Below are 26,593 nucleotides of genomic sequence, written 5' to 3' on the forward strand. Positions count from 1 at the left end.
CAGTCCAGTGTATTCAGCCGTAACTGGCATTGTGCCCCTCCCTGCACTGGGTGCTTAGCATAGCCTTCTAGCATGCACAGCAGGCAGGCTCCCTAGTGCATGGGCATGGTATTTCTTCCCTCCAGTCACTGCTTGGCATTGATTGCAGCCAGCTCAAAGGTTTGCAGTGCCCAGGTCATAGTCTGTGGACGTTCTCCGCACACAGACACTCTCCTTGCATTTTAATGGATATGACCTGTTGCCATATTCTGGTAACAGCGTTCCTCGCAACAGTGCCCAAAGGGCATTACCCATGGCCATGCACAAAACCATACCCCAGGAACACAAGCCCTACTTCCTATTCCTCCTAGAAATGGAATCTGGCCAATCCCATTGGCTATTAAGTCCAGGGCCCAGCGATCACCTTGCAGTGGCCTTCACCCATGCTCCAGGCCCACTGAACCTATCTGCACGTGTATGAAATATATGTCTATATGACTGACTGCCAAAAAGATGAGAAAGATTATCTTTGCTGGTCATTACCATTGTGTGGTCAGGAAGATGCTCAACAGAGACCATAACAAATAGGTGTCTGTCACCAGAAATCTGCTTTCTCTAAATATATCTCCTAGAAATGTCAATCAACTGTAAAAGAATGAATTATTTGATCCATTTCATTTACATGTTTATGTTTAAATTACAGACAGGCTTTGGAAGTGCAGTGCGTGTTTCTCACCCATTTCAAACACTACAATGTACGTGAAAAGAAGCGACATAATGATCGTATGAGTTGTGAGATTGACCCCACTCTTCCCTTTCTTTTGCAGCTGGAAGAGCAATCCAAATCCCTCAACCTCAAGGAAGACGTGGCTTCGCTGAAGAAAAGGCTCCATGACTTGACAATGGTACTGGAAGAAGGACTGCCTGCCCACTGCTCCCATTTCTATGCTGGAAGCGCCTACATTGGGGCATGAGCGAGCCTGAAACATAAACAACGTTTAGAATGTGCTTTGTGAAGGGTTCTTACATATTTTATTTTTAAAAGCCCAGCTTAGAAATAAAACGGATCTAATTCCTTTCGCTTGGATGAGGGGTTAATGGGCTTGAATCCTAATTCGAACCCAAATAAGCGACGGAAGTTTGATTCATTTTTTATCGATTTGAAATAATTGGGGCTGAAACTCGAAATAATTTGAAAGATTCAAACCTCGACTCAAGCAGCTCATATAGAATAAGAGTACCATTTATTTGGCACGATCTTCAAACTTCAGACATTTCTTTTGATTTTCTTTTGTTTTCCTGTTGAATTTATTTGGTTCCTTGTGCTCTATTTGGATGTGAGGCCATGTCTTCAGGACACATTCAGTTCAAATTGATTCTTACATATTGGTGCCTGTGCTTTGTACTGGCTTGATTTTAACCAGAAACAAAATGAATCAAGTGTTTCAAAGTTTGGCTAAAATCCCCTATCGAGCCAGCTCAACAGCCATTCCACTAATGCAAACAGATTCAAATCATCATTTTGATAATTGCACCCAAGTTTCAATTTAAGCACTTTTAGGCTTGCTTATACCTTCCCCAAAAAGGATTTATGTATTTGTACGGACAATTTAGAAGGTGAGATTACATGCTCTCATTTGTGACAAAAAAAGATGTTGGTATTAGGAATACGTTTGTTTTGCAGATCCCAGCAAAACCTATTTACATGTTGATGGTTTTACATTTTTCTTAGGAAAACCAGAAACTTCGAAAGGATCTCCTTGAATCACAAACAAATATTGCTTTCCTTCAAAGTGAACTGGATGCTTTGAAAAGTGACTATGCGGACCAAAGTCTGAATTCCTTAAGGTAACACTTTGACTGTGATATAATACAGAATATTGCACACACAACTGTTCATTACAAAGGAGTTAAAGGACCCCACTCTGCACTATACAGAATAACCCCCCCCCCCCATGGTCTATATTAAATTATAGCTTTATAGACCTAGATGAGGGCCGTAATGGGAGTTATGAGCCCTGAAAACCGAGTTAAAGGCCTCTGCCCAGCTCAGGCCCTTAACGAGTACTATGAGGGCCCATAATGATGGTAGAGCCCAGGGTGAGGTCTGCAAAGCTATTAGAACCCATGGCCAACTACAAAGTTTTCATGTGAACATTTTTTAAATGTTTATATTGTTTTTACTTGGGGACTTAAATATTCCATATGGAATATTTAAGTTTAAAATAACATGACACAAATATGAAACATGAACAATATTTTCTATAAACTTTAAACAAACAAAAAGGACGTTATTAGTAGCAAAAAAGAATTTTCAGTTTGGAACTAGAGTGGGTGAAACATTGCTAGTGCCCAGCTTCCAGAGAAAAAGAAATCAAAGATCACATTTGCGGGCTATAAGAAAACTCTCAGCTATACCCGCTCTCATAGCCTGCAAATTGACCAATAGGAAAGGGTTATTCACTGCCCAGGGTTCTAATACTTTTTATTGAACACAGCAAAATACATAGAAATAGAACATTATATGGCCACATGGCAATCCCATCAACCAGAATGATGCACCCATCTCAAGTGATCATAAGGTTGCAATTGCCGGTATAGCACCCATAAGCAGCCACACAATGTGACCTAGGATATGAAGAGAAGGCACCAAATAGCAAGTTTTGTAGTGCAGAAAAAACAGATACAGGTCTCCCTGCCAACATTTTCGACAGTGGATTTTCAGGCCCCTGCTAAGGGTTATATTAAGACACCACAGACACAACACTAACTACCCAAAGAATGACACTGTGAATCAAAGAGAACAGGGAGGACCTGAGATAAGGGGTGTGTTTGGGGGGGTGTGAATGAGGAAACATAGGGCCAGGTGTATAAGTTGTTAAGATCTCCATAAAGCATCATATTTCGCTCTTTTTCTATGTGATATGGTTGCCGCAAAAAAGGCTGATTTAAAAACTTTATATGTGGGGGGGACCCCCCCACAGCCCCTCCACACTCTCCATACAATAAATAATTAGCCTAGCCCACCCGCCACATATATATGCGTGAAGAGTGTAAAGAAATATCAGCTTTCATTGCTGTCTGATTTTTTGCGGTGGCCATATCACTGGATGCAGCATAATGCTACTGCGGGGCAGTTTTTTTGGTCGAAGTGGGCCAGTTTGATGAGTTACTTCACTATGCGGCTAGTAATTTTGACCGTTGTTGCTGAATACATATTCTTTAAATTGTACAATGTGCATTACATTTCATCCACAAACTCACCCTTGGGTACTATTCAGACAGTCTGTCACAAAAAGGAATGAATTGCCTTTTGTAACTGTGGGACACTTTTCCATTGGTGCACGAGGCAATTGTATGCCCCCTTCGACCCTGGGGTTAACAGTTGAAGTTTGGGAATAAGAGAGTCAGTAACCAATTCTATTCAGGTTAGTTCATCTCCCCTGATCCCAGTTAGCCTAAGAAAATTGACATAAACATAAGCCAATTCCAATAACCTTTTTACAGGCTCCACAAATAGTGTTGTCCAATAGGTCGCTAACTTTACTGGGCACTAGTACAACATACACGAGATTATCTGCTGAACAAGATAACAGTTTAGGTCAATATTCAATCTGGCAGTTTTAAAGCACGTCTCAGACCATATTCCTACAGCGATCATTGTGCTGAGGTTGGCTTCCCACCACTGTCGCAACAGATCACCGGCCCATTGGGGGCAGTGGAACTAAACCACTTATACAGCATTGAAGCCAAGAGGTGTGCGACTGTGACGAGGTAAGAGTAGGAGGAGATCATGAAATGTAACTTGGAGGACATCTATCAGATCCAAACACAACATTCTCAGCATCATGTTTTTGACCCTCTCCATTTCCTCGAGTTTATATTTTATCTTTAAGAATTCAAAAGACAGCAAGACACTCTAACTAACATTCTTGAGGCCCAATAATGTCATTGCATTATTAGTGGTCAGCAGTAATGCAACAAAAAGAGATCACATAGCCAAACTACATACCCTGATCGTCTGGATGTACCAAGGGTTAAGGGTCCGGCACCCATGTTAATAGCCCCGAGCACAGCGAGGGACGCCCGGAAGAGGGAGGGAAGATGCTGGGCATGTTCGAGCAGCACTGAGCTTGCTCGGAATGTGAGCTTACATCATGGGATTCAGCCCATGAACGCAGCAACCTGATTGGCTGCCACTGTAGATATTGCAGACTTCTTTGCATTTTGTATGAGTTAACATACTCACACGCTTACACTTAAAGAATATTGCATGCTACAGTGGATTTTTTTATTGTTTAATTTGATTAGCACCAACTGCAAAACAAGTTACTTCCTGGTGCGCCAATACCAAGAAGTGGGGGAAGGGAATGAGGGTGAGTGAGAGAAGACAAGGAGGGAACAACATTGATCCGTTCATTCCTATGTCTTAGTACATTCCGGTCAGAGTGTGTTGAGTGCAATAGAAATGAAAATGCTAAAGACAAAGTGCAAGGAGAAAGAGCCTTAGAAGGCAATAAACACGTGATGACAAATGCAGATTAATATGTTGTGGTGAAAGAAAAATCCATGAAACAATTCTGTGAAGGAGAAGATCCTGCAAACGAGAGTAGACAAAGTCTGGCAAGTGGGACAGCTTTGTTAAAAAGCACGTCTTGAGTTTTTCCTAAATGTCCAAAACTATTTTTGAGTTGTACATCTGTAGGAGAGAGTTCTATAGCCAGGTACTTCCAGTGCTGAAAGAGATTTTCCCCTTGCTCTTCCGGCTAGCGGAAATTGGGGACAGCGTTTTGGCAGTCAAGGATCTTGACGTTTTAAAGGAAAGGTATATTTTGAAGCGGCTGGACAGGCACAAGAGCCATGTGTGAATAGACTTGGGGAGGCGGTATAAAGACTTAAGCTCAATTCTTTTTTGCAGGGAAAGTCAGTGGAGAGCCTTCATGGATAGTTTCATGTGATCATTTAATGTTATAGTGAGGATGAACCTGGTAGATCTATTTTCTTTGAATTGCAGAATTTGAATGAGATGATTTTGGAGTCAAAGATATGGTCTGTTAGAACATCCAATCCTAGATAATGCCATGACCGTTGTAGCATCTAGATTATGGTGCATATTTAGTAGTGGCAGGATCCACTTAAGCATCAGCAGGTGGACGTGGCAAGCTTTGGATAGATGGCAGACATGGCTTTTGAAAGAAAGCTTTCCATTAAGAAAGATACCTGCATCAGATACTAGTGGATAGGGGAGCGAATGGAAGGGGCTGACTTGACGAGAGGAGCAGGGTTGTTCATACCAAGGAACGAGATCTTTGATATTGCTGCATTTAAACACAGGAGGTTTTCAAATGTTGGTTCCTGGATGGACAATTAATGTTGTCATTTGAAGAGAAATCCGAGTATTTCTTCTTGAAGTCAATCTGAGTGTCACCTGAATATAGCTAAAAAGGGGTATTTAAGGATTTCAGCAAGTGTTCAATTGGCTTCATGTAACAGTCAAAGGACAGCGGTGCAAGGACCAAGCCCTGATGAACACTCATGGGTGAGGTGAAGGGTTTGGAACAAAAGGAGCCTATTTTCATGCAGGATACTGTATGTTGCTGGAGTGTCAAGTTTGTCAGCTTCAGATGCTGCTAGCAGATTGAGCAGGAAGAGGATTGTGAGGGGGAGGACCTGATTCCTTGATGTGCAATAGATTTAATGCTATGAGCTGAGAGGAATCCAGACTGCAATTTGTGTAGGAGGTTTTCTTTTTTGAAACGTTCCAGAAGCTGTTTTGCATCATGTCACAAATAGACTACTCCAACAGCATCTACCTTGGAATGCTGTATATCTCACCAAAAAACTATAGTGAATACAGAATGTGCCAGCAAGACTACTCCTCAGACTCACAAAGCGAGAAGACATCGCACCAGCACTGAGAACCCTACAGTGGCCATCAGTCAAAAAAAGGATCTACTTCAAAACACTTTGCTTAGCCCACAGAGATATCCATGGCCAAAGAGTGGAATTCATGCAAGAAAAAATCTCCATCTACAGACCCAAAAGAACTCTGCGATCCAGCAATGACATACAGCTGTAACCCAAGCACTATTTGAAACTGAAATATAGTGCATCAGCCTTCTCAGTCATATCAGCAAAACTCTAGAATTCACTCCCCAAGGACCTACTAACAACAGAACACCTAAGATTCAGAAAACGACTTAAAAGATGGCTCTTTAACTTGCCAACCTAAAGAGAACCCCTGAACCTCGAGATAAAAAGAGACACCACAAACCATGGTAACATCAAAACTGACTCAACCTAACTGGGCAGGCCCAACGAAAAGAAAGCATAATATCGCCAACCACCATGTAAGGAATTTTGGCCTATTCAAAACAAGCCAACCTACAAGGACACGCAGACCCTCCTCAACCACTGGACCCGACTAAAACCTTACATTTTCTAACAAACATACTTCTCTACTACCAAATACAACACACACATGCCTCTACCACAACACTAGCTTGAAATCACACAGCAAACTGCACACAGTGTCTGACATCCCAATCAATCACAACAAACACAATCTCCAACACTTCACCACAGACACACAAACAATCTTATACAGACTCAAACAACAAAACAACACCTACCCAAATGCCATCTAGAAGAAAATCCAACACAGAGTGATTCTTGTTTTTGTACTGAAGCTACCAACAGCCCAGAAAAAGCTTTCTTTCGTTCTCCCTCTCCATCCCACTAAGTAATTCCCTTCCTTTTCTGATCCTCCTGAGTGCCTGGAGACCATGAAAATGGCAGCAGTGCATGGCATAAATCTCAAAACCATACTATAACACCCCATTGTTCAATGATCTTCCCTAGGGGCCGGTATTTTGAGATTGGGTACAAACTGGCAAAATGGTGGGGTCCACTGATGTTTTTTTAGTGGCAGTACTATATTGGCTTTCTTGATTTATTTAGGTATTTTGTCATGTGAGAGGGAGAAGTCTATGAGGGTGGTCAAGGAGGTTGCCATGGTGATTATTTTCATGTTGATGGTGGTTACTTGGCAATGATAGCATTGAACAACAGAGGCATTTGTTTTGATAACAGTTTTGGCAAAGTCTTCTGATGTGATTGGTTGGAGCTAGTGGAAGAGGGCAGAGGCTGCAGGGGCAGGGTTGACCTAGATTTGATATGAATGTTAAGTGAAATTACCATGATCTTATTTCGAAAGTAAATTGCAAGGTCGTCAGCTTGTGCCTGCGAGGAGGAGATTGCGCTACTGCCTTCCGTGGGGTTTCTGACCTCACAGAACATTTCAAAACATTAGCTGATATGTCGTTGGGTGGGTAGACAGATGAGCTGGTGAAGAAAAACATTCTCTTTCCTGTTAATAGCATAGCAGTAGCTTCTTTGGTGTCTGGAGTAAATTGCAGCATCCACCATGTGTCTTGTTTCTCAACATTTGGGTTCCGGATGCCTATTTTGTTTAGGAGGGCCAATTTTGCATGTCTTATTTTTTTCAATGGAACCTTGTCTTTTTTTTTAAGGTATGGGCCCAGGATGTCATACGTTTTGGTTTTGCCAGCTTTGATAGACCTGAGTGCACTGTGTGGTGAAGCGACGTCCAGGGGAAGGCAGTAAAGACTTGCAAGAAAGGTTCTGTAGTAGCCTGTTTCACAGGCTGGCCTGTTATGTAGTCATTGCACTTGATTGTGGATGGGTGGGCTTTAGAGACCATCCTGGTGAAGCGTGAGGCTAATAGATGGTGGCCAGACCAGGGGAGAGGAGCGATGCTAGAGGTAGCAAGAGACATGTTGGCAGACATTATTGGATCCACAGTGTGGCTGCCTTCATGTGCCACTGGGGTATGCAGTAGAGAAAGGTGCAGATTATGAAGATAGTCCAGAAAGGTTGATGAGGCTCTGTTTGGTGGAGTGATCAAGGCATATATTAAGGTTTCCCATGATGAGGATACTCTCTGGCGTAGTTTGGTTTTTGCTAATGTAATCAATCCATTCTGTAAAAACGGCTAAGATGTCACCCCGAGGTGTGTAGATGATAACCAAGATTAAATTGGAATTTTGGCTGGGTGCATTTGCAGGCCAGTGTTTTGAAAGAGGAAGGGACATAGTAAAGTTCTCCATAAAGTTGATGTAGACAGGCTGAATCAAGGCAATTCCTCCACATAAGTGATTTGTCCTGTTTTATTTTTTTAAATGGCGTTGTAACCAGTGGGAAGGAGGATGTCCACGAAGGTAGAATAATTGTCCAAAAACCACATCACTGTTATGGCTATGCGATCAATGTTAAAGTCTTCGAGAAGGTTGTATATATTTGGGAAATGCTTGGTAGAGAACCAGGTGTTCAGTGTACCAATGTTTAAAAAATGTTTTTGAAGTAATCAGTTTTTCAGGAGGTAGTATGGGCAAGGCATGCTCTAGGGACAGAGGAAGGCAAGCTGGAGGTGCCAGGTCTCTATATAGTTTCTTAGTATGCCGGAGGAGCAGCGAAGAGCACAGAGGAGGCACAGGGGCCGGTGGGAGCTGCAGTCTCACTGCTTGGGGTAGTAGAATGTGGGATGGAAAACATTTGTAGAGAAGAGATGAGAGGATAAAAGACCAGTAGATTGTTATGACTGCATTGAACCATAAGTCAATGCAGTTCTGTGACAACATAGAAGTCTCCTTGTTTGGGAAGTACCATTGAGGTGACTTCCAATATATCATTTTACATATAGTCTGAGTATTATATTCCTAATGGCTATCACCATCCACACTCACCAAATCCCAAATCCCTGGTTTAATTTTCTTTTCCACACCTTTTTCATTGTCTACTCTTTTTTGTTGTATGCCTTTTTCCCTCTCCTTTTCTACTTCTCTTTTTCCAGCAGTGTGACGTTTGTCATTTTACCTTTACTTTAATTTCTTTCATTGACTTTTCTCCATTTCAACTTTGCAATTATCTTCCTTTTTCATTCTGCACCATCTCCTACAATCAATTATTATGTAATTTGCAGATGGTACAGTGACAACACTAGTCACCGGTTATAACTTACACTGTTGACTGTGGTGGAGTGATATTCTTGTTACATGAGAGATGAGATGTCACAACTCGCTTGAAATAGGATATGAAAAGGGACATGCACTTTTTATAAAAATGTAATATGTTTGATGCTTTATCATCAGATCATTTTACACCCAATGCCTCTCCCAACTTGTTGAAGTTGCATATTTTGTCGGCAGTTTTCTTCTGTGGTCTTCCATTTTGTGAGCTGATTTCAGTGATAAGTGAGGACGAGTCTCAGTGCAGACTGCCGATCCAATTTAGCATCCAAGGCTGGAATCTCAGGGTGCATTTTCTTTGACTCACCATCAGCTATTGAAAATACCCAGAAATGTTGCCCAACCAGTAGTAGTAGTGTGATTAATAGTAGCAGTATGTATTTGTATGAGTATTAGCAGTACCAACAGAAGTAATACTATTAGAGCTATTACTACTAGTAGTATAAATAATGGTGCTACTAACAACATTACAAACACTTCTACCATAGCTAGTGGTACTTATAGTATTACCTATAATAGTGTTATTCCTACTACCAATTGAACTGATGACCATAGTAATATAACTACTACCAGTGGCAGTAGTTGCTATACTTTGAGCAGTGGTAGCAGTGTCTCTACTACTACTTGTAGCATTGATAGTACTATCACTACTATTGTCAGTAGTACCATTGCTACTACTACTACTGGATTGGGTATTCTCACTTAATTTAAAGATCCATATATCTGATATTTCCTTATGCCCCTGGTCAGATAACACCTTTATTGAATTCGGGATGGACTTTCTGACCCAGTGCAAAAGGACTATAACTAAAAAATCTGAAGAGGACAAATCTGGAAACTCTGAGGGACTGGATACCGCCCATACCCCAGGGGGACATGCCACCTCCCATGAATGTGAGGGCATGACTGACTCCTTTCTGGATACCCTCTCTAAAGCTATTGATGTAATTGTTCCTTTAAAAAATATGAAGGTTATCAGTCACACAAAAAACATGTGGTTCTCAGAAGAACTGAAGAAGTTAAGAGTAGCAAAAAGGAAAACATTTTACCAGTGGGAAAAAGTCGAAGGAGGAAGAGGATAGGACAGCCTATCAGGGGGCGGCAAATACATTTAAACTGGCTATTATAAAAGCAAAAAAAGAGTCCTATGAAGCACGTATTTGAAATGCCCAATACGATTCCAAGGACATTTTTGAAATCCTTAGGGAATTGGAGAAACTTGATATTTAATATCAAGAAAATATTTGTAAAGATCAGGAGTGGTACACACATTCAAGAGGCTATGGTAACCAAGACAAAACAATCAAAAACATCATTGAACAAACTTTAAATACGCAGCTAATTGAAACCCCTATGGTTTTGCAGAGCAAAAACTCCACCGTAGTGCAGCCTATACCCAAGTTTAACTTTAGGAGTATTACGGTAGATAAACTTTGCACCCTCTTAGCCAAACGTAAGCCATTCACCTGTAAAGGGGTCCTGCTTCCAGCCACTACTATCAAGGCCTGCTCTGAGCTTCTGATCAGCTCATTCACTAGGATTGTGAATGCTTCTTTCAAAGAGGAAGGGTTCCCACTAGATTGAAAGGTTCCAGGATCATCCCCTTGCTAAAAACATCTGATCAGGACACCAAAATTGCTACCAATTATCGGCCAATTTCCAACTCGCCCTCCATTTTGAAGCTAATGGACAGAGTGGCTTATGAACAACTTTTGTTCCACATAAAAGATGATCCTATCTTTTTTTTTAATCAACTTTATTTTAAACCATGAACAACATTAAAACATATTGGTGAGAGTAAAAAAAAAAAAGCAACAATATACATAACAGTTCCTTTGACAATAATAACCGTCAGTCAACAGCAATTCCTTATCTGAAAATCTCCCCTCACACTCCAATGTGAACTTTAACAGCACAAACAACACTTATACACATACAAGACTAAAGACAAAGAAACATTACATCAACCCCCACCCCACTCCCATAATCCACCAAACATATTAATTCTATACCTTACTCAAACAATTCATTAAAAGAATACCTATTGTCACAATATGCAGTCTCTTGAAGCCGAAATGCTTGAGACCTTTCATACTTTGAAAGTGTGTGCATATCCGCCACCCAATTATCAGTATGTGGCTTCTTACGTGACTTCCACACTTTCATAATATGTTTTATTGCCATTAATAATGCCCTATCAATCCAATCAGAGGCATCACAAATTTCCCAACACCTACCCACCTTTAAAAGAAAAACTGCAGACATAAAAGTCTGAGGGAACGACTTACCTATCACTAGCTCTACCCGATCTATAACCTCCTTCCAAAATGAAAGAACCCTATCACACTTCCAAAGCATATGCAGATAAGTTCCTTTTGAACGAGAGCATCCCCAACATGAATCCGATTCTAGCAAACTCCGCTCTTTCATTTTCACTGGTGTCCAATAAATACGCCCCAAGATTCGCTGATGAACATACCTCAAGGTCAAATCCATTTTGGCTCTTACCGTTACCCTCCAAGGATTGGCCCATTCAGTATCCGATATATCTCTCCCCAACTCAATCACCCATTTATTCCGCAATTTCTCTCAAGAATCCCGCATACACACCTGAACAGGTATAAGTCTGGTAAACGTAGAGACTACATTCGCCATGGCAGTGTACAATGTACACACTTTGGGCCTGTCACCTAAAGGGTCACCTAACATTTGAAACCTCTCCAACAATAAGATTCCCAGAAACCCATATCTCTCAAACTCCCTATTGGTTAACCTATATTGATCCATCAGGTTTTCAAATGTAACCATCCTACTATCTTTCCACACATCACCAATTTTCAAAATACCTCTATTAGCCCATCTCCTCCAGTTCAACACTCTGTTCTCAATCTGTAAAGCAGGATTCAACCAGAGAGAAGTGGAACTGTAAAAAACCACATTTTGTCCACACCCTTGAATCAAGGAGACTAAAGCCGTTTTTGTTGCTGCTAACGGTTCTATCCTAAACCCAGAATTCGGTAATTTCCATATGAACATAAGCAGTCCACAGGGAACGGACTCAACGTTTCCTCTCCATCCGAAGCCAAAATGGATCAAAACCTCCATACCCCCCAAAGTAATAGGAAGCTTTTCTCAAAAGGAATCCTTTATAATAATTATCGAATATCGGATAACCAAAACCCCCATCTCTAACACTACATATTAAAATAAATCGTGGAATTTTTTGTCTCTTACCCACCCCCCACAAAAAATCCATAAAAATTCTATAAATGCGCTTCAAAGCCTTCTTCGTGAACTTTAATGGTAGGGATTGAATGTAATACAAAACTTTTGGAAGCAATACCATTTTGACGGCATTGATTTTAGCCCAAAGGTTTAAAGTCAACCTATCCCACCTATGAATATCCTTCAGGAGCGTTTCCTTCAATTTGTCAATATTAAAATCAACTATCCTTCTAATATCCCGCATCAAATAGACACCCAAATATTTTACTGAGACATCTGCCCACTGACAGTCCCAATCCAATAACCTTCTACTCAGCGGATTCATTTTTAACGGAAAGACCACCGGTTTTCCCCGGTTCACTGTATAGCCCGATAATCGACCCACTTCCTGCAACATTTCCCGAAGCAAAGTTCCCCCTTCAACCGGATTAGTCAAAACCATTGTTAGGTCATCAGCATATGTCAATACTTTTATTTCACTATCTTTAAATTTCCTTCCACAAATATTCCGTTCCTGTCTAATATATGCCAGCAACGGCTCAAGAGCCAAATTGAACAGAAAGGGGGAAAGTGGACAACCTTGTCTTGTTCCCCTAAACAGTTGTAAAGAGCCAGACATAACCTTACTCACCCAAATTTTAACCGATATGTCATACTGTAAAGCACCAATCACATTAAAAAATTGTGGACCAAAACCCATTTTGATTAAAGTATAATTTAAAAATGACCAGTTAACACAATCAAATGCCTTCTCAGCATCAAAAAATACAAGCAAACTCTCATCCACATCTTTACCTGACAACCCAATAATGTTCAATAAAGTTCTTACATTATCATACCCATATCTCCTGTCCATAAAACCAACTTGTGAATAATCAATCAACTCCCCCATGTATTTTTTCAACCTAATAGCCATAATTTTCAAAAGGATTTTCCTATCAACATTCAAAAGAGATATAGGCTGATAATTACCACATTGGGTAGAGTCTTTCCCTTGTTTAGGAATTAGTGTAATGACTGCTTCTCGCATTGAAGGACACAACATTCCCTCTGAAAGAAACCGATTATACAGGCAGCACAATTTTGGGATCAAGGCCGTACCAAACGTTTTATAAAACCCAACCGGCAACCCGTCTAGCCCCGGAGATTTACCCACATTAAGATGACGGATAGCCTCCTCCACTTCAATTTCACAGATCTGGGCAGCTAAACACTCCCTCCCCTCCTCCGACAACTTGGGCATGTCAATTTTTGCAAAAACATTATTCAACATAGACTCATCATTCTGCAAACCCTCAGAATACAAGGAAGCATAAAAGGATTCAAAGCATCCACAAATATCTTTACTTTTAACCTTCACATTCCCTGCATCATCTAAAATCTTATGAACAAATGACCTCTCAGATAAACTCTTTAGCTTATTAGCCAATAAGCATCCACTCTTATCTCCTCCCTCCCAAAATCTCTGCTTCAAAAAGGAAATACCTTTTTCAATCTGCTCATCCAAAGCTTCCTTCAACTTACTCTTAGCATTTTCCATGCATAACCTATTCCGCTCGCCACTAGACAGCATATACTTGTTTTGCAGAATTTTAAGTTCTGATTCAAGATCTTGTATGCTTTTATCACCCTCTTTTCTTTTTCGTGAAGTCCAATTAATTAATTCCCCTCGGACAGTTGCTTTAAAAGCATCCCAAACCACTAGACTATCTGTGGAATCCATATTTCCCACCAATAAATTCTCTATAAAGATATTCATTGCTTCATATACTTTTTTGTCATTAAGAATGAACGTCTTCAGTCTCCATCTATCCCTACTAAATTTACCCATTCCCCTATCAATATTCAATTTCACCAGAGCGTGATCAGAAATCACATCTCTCTCCCATATCAACACAGATAATGTCATCCACCAATCTATCCGAAACTAGAAAATAATCTAGCCCGAATAAGAGTCATGAGCAGGTGAATAAAAAGAATATTCTCTTCCTGTGGGATGAAATAACCGCCAACTATCCACCAACACAAATGTATCAAAAAAAAAACTGAAAAACACCACTCAACTTTGAACCTGTAAATCTACACTCCGATAGCCTATCAAGAGAAGCATCCAAAACACAATTAAAATCACCCCCAGAACAATTTTGTCCCCATTCATATTTTTCAGGGAATCCGTTAGTGTACCAAAAAACGCAGAACCCTTAGTACATGGACCATATATAGATCCCATCGTCAAAATCGTTCCCTCATATTGAACATCCACCAAGATAAATCGACCTTCATCATCCATAACAACATTCTCAACCTTCATACCTAAAGAATTACGAAATAAGAGACCCACACCTCTTGAATTACCCGAGTAACAATTTATCTTGAATGAAGGTCAGTCTGGTTTTAGACCAGGTTTCAGTACCGAATCAGTGTCGCTGGAACTAAAGTCTAACAGAATGACTAACATCAATGAGGGCACTACAATGTTGCTGATGTCCTTGGATTTATCAGCCGCATTTGATTTAGTGGATCACCCTCTTGTCTTGAACAGACTACAGAATGTAGCTAATTTTAGTGACCAAGCAAGATATTTGATGCATTAATTCCCAGGGATGAGGACTATACGGGTTTGTAGCAAGCAAGCGGAAGCAGACCCGGTTCCACTTATTTATAGCATTCCCCAAGGGACCTCTCTATCTCTGGTTTTATACAATCTCTTCACAGCTTTCTTCTTTCACATGCTAGATGAGAAAAAGATCTGCTTCTCAAACTATGCGGATGACTCGCAATGTTGTATCCCTCTAACAGGCATCTATGAGAAAGATGCCATAGCAGTATCAGATGTTTATGACCTAATACACGAGTGGATGGACATGAGTGGGCTGGCATTTAATCATGGCAAGACCAAGCTTATGATTGTTGGTTCCAGGCCTAGACTTGCTAAAGTTGACGTGGAGTATGAATTCTTCCGCATTGTTAATCATGACATTCCTACGAAAGAAAAAATAAAAATATTAGGAGTGACACTCGATCAGACCCTGAGCCTGGTCTCAGCATCGGCCTATTATATTAAGCTTCTTTCGCACATTTGCCCTTTCTTATCTCAAAATGGCTGTGAAAAGATTGCTCGAGCCATTATCTCTTCAAAATGGATTATTGTGGTTCTCTTCTTGTAGGGGTGGGAAAACAGAACTCGCCAAACTTCAAGTGGTGCAGAATAGCACTATTAGAGCGATCATGGGGATGTGAAAGTATGCAAGTGTCCGAGGTGAGAAGAACATTGCACTGGCTATCTATTCGTAGAGGATAGATTTTAGGTTGCTTACTATCACTTACAGATCCCTCAAAGGATCCTTCCTTGCCTATATTGCTGGCAGACTAAAATGTAAACCGGTAGTGCGCTCCCTTCGCTCAAACAATGCAAAAATTCTGCAAATTCCAAAAACCTCACTTGAATTGGTAAAAAGGGGGCTTTCTGGGCGGCTGCTCCAGTTAAATGGAATGTCCTGCCTATAGATTTAAGAAACTGACCGACCTTGAAAGGATTAAAAAAACAACTCAAAACGTATCTGTTCGGATAAAGTAGGGTGGCTAGACTTCTGCCATTCTCCATGATTTTCTCTACTGATTGCTTTTGGTGCCCGTATGCCTCTGGGTAACTTTGGTAGCACCTTACAAATAATTTAAAGTAAAAAAAAAAAAATGCAAGTAAAAGTAATATTACTGATAGTAGAAGCAATCCTACCATTGGATGTTGCACTGCCAGCAGCAGTATATACTTGCAGTAATAATACTATTACTAGTAACTTGTAGTAGTAATAATAGTACTGGTAGTACCAGGAGTACCAATAATGAGTCACTCCAACAGCAACAGCTACTACCATTGCTGCTGGTACCACAACTACTCGTAGTATTACTACTGATAGTGCTAGTACTATTGATTGTAATTCTACGTAAACTATTACTGCACTACTGTACTAGTAGCAGTTCTTGCTACTGGTAACAGTTGTGCTACTGTCACTACCACTAGTACCCTACTGCAGGTTGTACTACTACTATTATAGTATCATTTCTGCACCTCTACTACTGTTTCTACCCCTGATACTTCCACTGGTTAGGCAGTACTACTAGATAGGTAACCAGGTTGGTTTCTAGTTAAAGAAAATAAAACCCTTCACCCGCTCGGCGACTTTAACTTAGGCCTCCTTGATCCTAACGACCTCAATGCCTCATCCTTGGAAAATTCAATTTCCCAGCTCGGCTTTAACCATGGCGTCACAATCCCGACACATAACAAAGAAAGAACATTAAATTGGTTGGCAGACTTCAACTGCTCTCCCACCATCCTTCAAAATTAACCCACTGCCTGGTCAGACCATTATTTCATTTCCTTCACCATCCAGGGGAATGCTCCTAACACACATACTCCCCACATTGCCCCGCAAGTCCTCTCTAGAAACAACCAAAACTTAACGGTCCAAAACCTACATCCTCTGATTCAGAATATCCTAGACCCAGCCAACTACAAGAACTTGGACTCAAACAAGCTAGTTGACCTTTACAACAACACAATTGAGGCTGCTGTGAACACCATCGCCCCCATTAAACTTTCCAAAGCCAAACTACTAGCCCGCCTTAACAAATGGTTTCCCCTGAACTAAAAAGCCTCTGTAGCACCAAAAGAGCAGCAGAATCCACCTGGAGAAAGTCGCCTAACCTCACTAACAAGGCACTATTCACCTCAGCTGCCTCTTCTTACAAATCCACTATCCTCAACGCAAAAAACGTAATTCATGACAACCGAATTCTCAATGCCAAATCCAAAACTAAAGAGCTCTTCAGTATTCTCAGGCAACTTGAGTCCCCAGCACCACCATCAGATACCTGTGTGAAAGACATAGCTTGGTGCGCTGATATACAGAAAGCGCTTGCAGACAAAATTGCTTTGCTCCAAAAGAACAGCCTGGCCAAGAACGCCAAACCCACACCCCCTCCAACTCTCAGCACCCATGACTGCCCACCTTTCTCCTTCTCTCCGGTCTCGACCAATGAAGTGGAAAAGATCATAAAATGCCTCAAACCCTCCAGATGCCAAGGAGATCACTGCCCAGCATCAATAATTCAGGAAGGCGCCAAGGACCTGGCCCCTTTCATCTCGGCATTAATCAACTCCTCCTTCGAGACCAGCACAGTACCTAACAACCTTAAGGCGGCATGGGTCATGCCCCTCTTGAAAAAGCCCAACCTAAACTCTAATGCTCCTAGTAACTATAGGCCCATCACCACCATTCCCTACATCCTAAAGAGTCTAGACAGAGTGGCCTACCTCCAGATCCAGAAACACTTTGAGGATTACAAACTAATGGGCTTTAGACAATCAGGCTTTAGGCCAATACATGGAACAGAAACAGCCCTCCTGGACCTTCAATTCCAAATGGATGAGGCTAAGGACAATGATAAGCTTGCCATGCTCCTGCTGTTAGACTTATTGGCAGCATTCAATCTTGTTGATCATCAGATCCTCACTGATCACTTGTCCAGAGCAGCTGCCTTCTCCAGCAACGCCTCTATCTGGATACAATAATTCATGTCCAATCGCACCACTAGGGTCTTTGCACCATCTGCCTCAGCGGACCCAATTCCCATCCACTGTGGCATACCACAAGGCTCATGCATCTCGCCAACTAAGCTCCTCTTCGACCGTCTTGATAACCTGGGTGTCACATACACGAATTACGCCGATGACACCCAGGTTCTCATCACGCTCTCAGGGTGCTATGAAGATGATTCTAAACGGATTAACGAGATATACTTGGAAATCCAGGCATGGATGGCAGACCACAGCCTGTGCTTCAATGACGAAAAACCGAGCTTTTGATCGTCGGCACCCAAACACGTCTTAACAAACTAGACGCTCGCTATGCATCCATCAACATCGATGGAAACCCAATCAAAGTGGCCAAAAAATGAAAACATTGGGGGTATACTTAGACTCTACCCTCTCTCTCAAGAAACAAGTGAATGCCACTGCCTCCTCCACGGCCTACACTAACAAGCTAATTAATGCCTGCAAGTCATACCTTTTCGCTGAGTAGTTGCATTACCTTAGCCAAGTCAGTAGTGTTATCCAAGATTGACTACTGTAACACCCTATACCTAGGCACCTCAGAAAGGAACCTCAACAAACTCCAGGTCCTTCAAAATAATGCCTTAAGATCTGCATTAAGTATACCGAGATCTACACACATCACTAGCTTTAGATAGGACGCCCACTGGCTACCAGTACGGGATACAATTGCCCTCCATACGTTCGTCATCACACACAAGTGCCTCTCAAATTTCGTCCCCAAATACCTGGCAGACAAAGTCAACAAACGCCAACCAACTAGACCAACTAGAGCCGTGTACTCACATTGCCTTGCCATTCCTAGTTTCTGCCTAAAAAGAGTGGGGAGAGCGAGCTTCTCTGTGTTAGCCTCCAAACAGTGGAATGCCCTCCACCTCAGCCTTAGAATGGAAGCCGCAGTCTGGACCTTTAGAGCCAAAGTACAGGGCTGGCTCTCTGGTAAGAAACAGGAGTGACCAGCTTTCTCACCTTGCATTCACCCTGCATCCACCGGGCTGCTTATTCTCTTTAGTCTTCTGTTACACAAGCAGTCTGGTATTGTAACTGACTTTTCCATGTCTCGACCCCCATGTAACCATGGTGGACCTGCACTTATTTCTGCTACTGTTATTACTCTTTTTGTTGTTGTCTAAACTGTCTGTAACTCTTGCATAAGCCTTGCGCGTCTAGTTACCTGAGGGTTCGGTGTGCGGTACAAATAAAGAAACTAAACTAAACCATACCCCTTTGCTGCTAAATAATGAAACTGCAGAAGCAGACTGTCCTGCCTCTCCTCTATTGACGTTACTTTCTGTTAAAAAACACAAAACGGTGCATAACCTAAGAAATGGAAATGTTTTTACAAGATATTAAAAGGAAAGCTGGGAAGAATGGTTGCCTTTGGAACTGGCAGAAGGAAAAACATCAACACTAAGAACAAACCCTTTCAGACTGATTTTGATGGATTATGTGCATAGCATGCAGAGGACGGGATCATACAATTACTGTGCCGATTTTACTCTGACAGCCAAAAATGTAATTTTCTTTTTTTTATTTTCGAAACCATTTTAACTGCATATATATGTGGGGGAATGGGTACAATAAATTACAATAAATTATTAATGTTGGAGAGAGTAGGGGGATGCAGGAGTCGCCACCCTCATGTATATGCTGTGGAAAGGGGGTCAAAAATAAAAAAAAGACATCAACATTTCCAGCTGTCGCAGTAAAATCGTCACAGTAATAACAGATCCCAGACGTCCACCTCTGATAATACTTATGTGTAAGCAGGCCTCTCCAGGATATTTTGATATTTTTTTTTTGTTGTGAACATAAATGGAATATATATATGCATATGTGTGTGTGCTTCTTATAATTGCAGCCATTTAGAAAATAATCTGTCAAACACAATGGACCCGATTCATGGATTATTTGCCCGGTTCAAAGTGAATTTGCACTGCTGAAAAGTGACTTTCCACTGCCGACACAAACCCTGAATCATGGAACCATGCAAAGTGTATGTTTGCAGTGCAAAGGCTGGGCATTGTCATTTTTGCAGTACAAAATGACTTTACCCAGACTTTTATTTATTTATGTATTGCATTTATATGCAGCGCCCAAACCCGTGAGTATCACCGCACTAATCCACAGACATTCACACAGAGTTTGTCCTTTCACCTTCATTAAAGTCACAAAGAGGTTCTGTGATATAGATAGCGGTTTGTATGCTCCCAAATCGCAAGTACAGCATAAGAACATAATTGGACATTTGGATGTTATAACTGGAGAATATTGTAATCCGCCAATCGTGATGTCACACGGGGAGGAGTATAAAGATGTGGCCCGTATGTGATCCGCCAATCGTGATGTCACACGGGGAGGAGTATAAAGATGTGGCCCGTATGTAATCCGCCAATCGTGATGTCACACGGGGAGGAGTATAAAGATGTGGCCCGTATGTAATCCGCCAATCGTGATGTCACACGGGGAGGAGTATAAAGATGTGGCCCGTATGTAATCCGCCAATCGTGATGTCACACGGGGAGGAGTATAAAGATGTGGCCCGTATGTAATCCGCCAATCGTGATGTCACACGGGGAGGAGTATAAAGATGTGGCCCGTATGTAATCCGCCAATCGTGATGTCACACGGGGAGGAGTATAAAGATGTGGCCCGTATGTAATCCGCCAATCGTGATGTCACACGGGGAGGAGTATAAAGATGTGGCCCGTATGTAATCCGCCAATCGTGATGTCACACGGGGAGGAGTATAAAGATGTGGCCCGTATGTAATCCACCAATCGTGATGTCACACGGGGAGGAGTATAAAGATGTGGCCCGTATGTAATCCACCAATCGTGATGTCACACGGGGAGGAGTATAAAGATGTGGCCCGTATGTAATCCACCAATCGTGATGTCACACGGGGAGGAGTATAAAGATGTGGCCCGTATGTAATCCGCCAATCGTGATGTCACACGGGGAGGAGTATAAAGATGTGGCCCGTATGTAATCCACCAATCGTGATGTCACACGGGGAGGAGTATAAAGATGTGGCCTGTAAATGAAATGTATTTATATTACATGCGGTACTATACCTGTGTATGGGAAATTAAAGGTGCATGCAAGGGTATTTAACTCATTGGCTTTGCGTTTTTCAGGGAGCTGGACATCATTCACGAGTACACGGAAGAAAGAGAAAACCTGGCCAGGCAAATTGAACTGCTTCAGTAAGTTCTTTACTTATTGTATCACAACCTGTGCCGTACCCAGGCTAGCCTGGGCTGCCTGGATTGTTATCGACGTTTCTGGGTGAATAGTGGGCACATGTTACTAAGTTCCAGGAATTTCCCTCTTGATTTGTGCGGCTCTGGGCACCGCTGCACACTGGGCAAGCAGGAGGCTAGGAATCTGAAAGAGGATATCCTGTTCCATGGGCCAAAGATCGCTTTGCATGTTACGAAGCCAAATGAACTTAAAGAAGATCACCACTGGAAGGGCATGGGCTCAGTAGAACTCTCATTCGGATTCGGTGTCAGGGGGTTCACTTTTAACTTACTTGCTTAAATAGCACTGATCATTGTTCATTGTGGAGCTTGACAGGATAACACTTTGATTTTTAAGACTGCAGGGTGCAAGCTGGAAGGTTTTGCTGTTGCTCTCTAAGGTCACTTGTGTACCATGACAACTATTCACCCCAAGATGAGGCTGCAGCATGCAGTGAAGTGTGGGAAGTGCAGTCTGCAGGACTGCAGGCTGCTGCTGAGAGTGTGAGTTTAGTCAAGAACCCCAGTCACCTGGGCTCTGGATACCTGATACTTTATCAACCCTTGCAAGTTTGGTTTTAAAACGTGAATAATGAGAAGTCTTAGGCATTTGTTGTTATGTCCCCGTAAGTGCTGGTGAGAGTGATTTCTGCTGCTCACCAAGGTCACATGTGTACCATGACAAATACCCCAAGACACGGCAAAGCTGTGGTGAAGCGCGGGACTGAAGGACTGCAGGCTGCTGGCGACGACAGGGCTTTCTGCTGCTCACTAAGGACACAGGCTGGTTGGGATTGCATTTGGCAGCCGTAAGTGGTCGAAGTAGGAGCGGTTTATGGTGAGCTGCTTGACTTCTTGGATCTTGGTTCCCCTGCTTAGTGCCCATTGTGTTAATCCAACAATAAGGTTTATTTAGTGTTCTTTTGAATCTTTTTTTTAAAGCTATGTGGGGAAAAAGGTAGCTGCTGTGCCAAAAGACAATATGGCCCCAAAGCAAGCAATGGGGAAGGCTTTGGCAACACTTGAGACATATTTTGAAAAAGCTGTGGTCACTGTCAAAGTGCAGATTGTGGTGGTAGGACAGTCTCTGCAACCGACATATGTCAAAGCAAACAGGACAGTCGCTGATTGTTCTGGTGCAATTTCCCTGTCACTTGACCCCACTTTGGGCACACAGGTGGACATGTGATGCAATGATCTGGGTGTTACCTACTCTGCATCTGCAAGGTCCATTGTATCTAAGTCAATCAACCTAAAAACAACACATAATGTCATATAGTGTCAATTCAGAGAGGTGAACTCAGGCTATGGCAAGGGTGGTGGTCATAGTACCAAGAGAAGGGTACCATTACCTCCAGGTACGATACAGTGTGGCTAAGTCCAGGGCTCTGTCCCAGAATGAGGTAATATTGCTGCCAATCAGAGCCCAAAAAATGCTGCCAATACTATCTGAGCTTATGAGAGCAGGTTTATCATTTAAGGCAACACCTGTAAAGGCACTAGATTTGATTGTGGCTATGCTGATTTCCATAATGGATCCCTTGTTATCTCTGGAACACTCTGTGCTGACCGAGCTTTCCAAAGTGAAGATAGCGTTGAAGAGTCTTGACTCACTAAACATGAAATCACTTGTTCAACCATCTGGCCAACTGCCAGAAGTGGTACCATCTGCAGTTTCATTGTCTAACTCTCTTAAAGCTCCCGCTCATTATTAAATTTGTTCACTCGCAATTGTAAATCCACAGCAAACATGCCCTCCATGGTCGTGACAGCAGGAAGACACCTGTCGAACCCTACCTTTGAATTCTAGTAAGTCAATGATACATCTACGATAAAGGGGGGCCTTTATCAATGGATAATAGACCTCCAATGTATCACCTTCCCACAGAAGCAAATGTTTTAGTGGTGCTACTTGTGAATAGTCCTAAATCTCCTGAGCATATAATCGAAAGTACACCATCAAAAATAAACAAAAGCACACATTGGATTCATACCAATATCTTTGTTAGACTGATTGATACCCAGTTAGTCATAACTGCATGAAGAGTGAACTAGGATCCCCAGGAAAAAGTTTGCCTTGATAATTGTGCGATTGATTTTTTTGCAAAGTGTGAGGTTGTAAACTTTCTTGTGCACTTAAATTTACACAGAGTCCTTGGTATTTCCATGTTACATTGTGGCTTTTTTTTTTAAAGAATTGGCTCCTTATAGCAAGACGTTAAACCCTTAATCAAATAAAGAGTGGTGGCAGGTTGAGCTGCATAATCATATGATCCTCTGGAGTACCTTGATGACATTGATTGACTACAAACGTCTCCCAAAGAAGGTCTCCTTATGAGCGTGATTCACACAAAGCTATCGAGGTCGACCATATAACAGTGTACAAATAAGGCTACTCCTCTGGTGTCTTATGTTAATCTTGTTGAAATTCCATTATGGAATATCAAAGAGCATACAAATGTGGCTAATCCCTTGGCGACTAACTTTAATCCGTTTGCAATGTTATCATGGAATATCACAAGCATTGGAAGCAAACTTGACAACCAAGAGCTAATGTGTTTTATCAGCGGTTATTCCCTGATTTGCCTAAAAGATACATGGATTTTGGAACGTATTCCCCTTTATGTCTATACGACTTTTTAATATCGCTAAACTGAACCAAAAAATAAAGCACAAATGGACCTGGGTGATGAGGTTGGATAGATGTAATTTACACCAAGAAAATATGCTTTTACACGACTTTTTCTTTGATCCCTGGTGTATGCCTAATCTTTCTGGCCAGTTGATATATATTACTCTATTAGAATAACAAGGAATTCAATTTGCCCCTAGGCCCAAGAGGTCATTGCTAAATGGTGCTTGTAAAACTGCAGAAAGGGAGTTCATTTTTACTTTCAAAAGTAATAACCCACAACAGTTAGATGCTATGACTAAACATACAGAATACAAAGACCAAAAAGGAAAATGGAAAAGGGAATACATTGATCTCGCTTGGAAGTTCTAGTTCTGGCAATTAACTCTAATAGTGCCACCAAATGTTCGCTTTGACTGCCAATTATCTGACCTGTTGGAGGAATAATTATAGTAGCAACATCAAAGTTGATTAAGACATGTTGGCTGAAGTCTTGTGAGCAAATTCTTCCACCATGTAGACAGAGAATAATGACAACATTGATCATTTTGAGCAGAATAATTTTTCCAAACATAGTTGGTCAGACAAGGCTATAGTCATACATAGTGTGTTTTTAAAACTATTTCTGATATACTGGACGCCATTCATTCTTTGAAGGATAACAAGAGCCCAGGTCCATACAGTATGCCAGCTGACTTATACCAAAGTGAAAATTTGCCAATTTGGCCCTCTTTTGTAAGGTTCTTACTTTGATGCCCACAGTAAATTGTTTGCCATCCTTTTGGAGAAAAGTGATCATATTTCCAATTGTTAAAAAAGGGTACCATTTATGTCCATCAAGTTACTGCCCTTATTTCCTTGTTGTTCTTAGAAAACATTAGGGCGACCTCTTTTAAATAACCTTCTTTCATGGGCTACTGACAATAACATGTCCCCAATTCAAAGTGGCTTCAAGAAAGGAGCAGGAACACAACACTAAACTTATATTTGCTGCTCGCCAAGTCCATGTACATTGAAGAAGGGTCACATTTAAATATTCCAATGTTATGCTGGCGACAGTATCCTACTAGCTAGATCACCTTATTCTCTTCTGAAACTCCTTGATTCATACATCTGTGAAATAAGGAAATTAGGTTTCAATCTTAACTTACATAAATTGGCAATTGTGCACTTCTCGTGAAGTTGTACCAGCACACACAGATTCTTTAAAAGTGGCAGCAGTCCTATACCCTATGTGGACATATATAATTATTTTTGCATGAGATATTCTCAATCACACTCTGGATTTCCCAACATTAATAAACAATAGATCAGAATGAAACAGCGATTGGAGTCATTTTTAAATTTGACAATAACTTTCAGGCACACCCAATCAATTGTATGACCCTGACCTTTGAAGGTAAAGCTTTTTCCGTGGCTCTCTACGGTGCTGGCCTTGGGGGATTTAGCAATTGGAACCCCCTTTAAATTGTCGAGAATGGGTTGAGCACATTACTTGTGTGACTCCCTTTGTCTCCTCTCCCTCTCCCCCCCACCACTACTCGTGCCACAGTGAGTTGGAAATGGGTTTTTGGAGAACTGCTTCTATATAGTTTTAAAGAGTGACTTTCCTAAATTGTCAGAGATTTTTCTTAGTGGTACCTGAAACAGTGAAAGAGCTGACTATGTTGCATTGATTGCCTATGTTAAGAAAGTCCTCCTCAACGTGTAATTCTTTGAACCACTTGGAATTCTTCAAGTAGTTAGATATACAGAGCATTTCGAACCTTAAGACTTAAAACCTCAATTCTAATAAAATGTTGTAGTGTTTGTAAGGATGATGAGGTAACAGGCACCATGAAAATATTACTGTTTTTCATTATAGACAACAATTCCTTACTTGGTCACCATATTTGAATCATCCTCTTTTAATGATAACAAATATTGTGTTTTAATTGCATTGCTCTTAACATGGTTACGGCGAGGTGGAACAATAACTGCTTGAATGGCTCTCGTCTTTTCTCTTTTTTGTCCTGCGTACACGGAAATGATCATGTACTTTACATTTTTTTGCCCAGAATATGATCAGGAGGGGAACAGTACATGGAAACCTCTTCAGCGTGAACATAATTTTACTCACTGTCGGGCCGCACTAGTATTGTTATTTTACTGGCAACATCTCCCAATTGTACTTGAGAACTCATGGATTCAATGAAACAAGCCTGCCTGGAGAATTAGAGCAAACTAGAAAGCAGAACTTATATTTTTAATGAAGTTTTAAATTAACGGCATCATTAACCAGTGAAAATCTATTTATGTTGGGTTTTGTTTTTATGCTTAATAGTTGCTTAATAGTTCTGCTGACGCTGTGCTGTTAACATATTTATTTATTTGTTTTCTCGGTTATTTATGTAATTAACCTTTGTTGTATTTTTCTAAAAGAAATACAGTTGATAATGATGATGGATTGATTTTGTAAAATCCTTTCAACAAGCTAACCACCAGAATTGATGTTTGCATACCCTCTGATATTCTACTCTCGACCAGATAATAACTTTTCCATGATATATGGATATATGGATTACACTTATGATGCTACAACAGTGAAACAGTCATAAATAAACCATAGAAAATCTCTGCAAGCGATTTTCCATGAAGAATTTTACACATTTCAATACATGTACCTGCTTTGTAACCAAAGTGCACTTTGTTATTAACAAAAACATGATTTTCTTTTAATTTGAACCACACATGTGTGAGGTATACAATTGGATGATCAGTGCTTAATATTCATTATGCAGGCAGTGTAGTCACTTTAGTCCAGAATTTTGGTTTAGCTGCACACAGCTGTGCATTAGTGATATATATT

General features: G+C 41.2%; 1 protein-coding gene across 1 annotated transcript in view; it reads left to right on the forward strand.

The window, feature by feature from the left end:
• RASEF (RAS and EF-hand domain containing) overlaps nt 1-26,593 on the forward strand; it is a 706,663-nt gene that overhangs the window by 433,795 nt on the left and 246,275 nt on the right. Inside the window, exons 5-7 of the mRNA XM_069625884.1 lie at nt 807-884; nt 1,712-1,827; nt 21,009-21,077. Of these exons, the coding sequence (XP_069481985.1) occupies nt 807-884; nt 1,712-1,827; nt 21,009-21,077 (263 nt within the window). The remainder of the gene's footprint in view (nt 1-806; nt 885-1,711; nt 1,828-21,008; nt 21,078-26,593) is intronic.

This window comes from Ambystoma mexicanum, chromosome 6p (assembly GCF_040938575.1).
Source record: "Ambystoma mexicanum isolate Mex_15411 chromosome 6p, UKY_AmexF1_1, whole genome shotgun sequence".
Taxonomy (NCBI): domain Eukaryota; kingdom Metazoa; phylum Chordata; class Amphibia; order Caudata; family Ambystomatidae; genus Ambystoma; species Ambystoma mexicanum.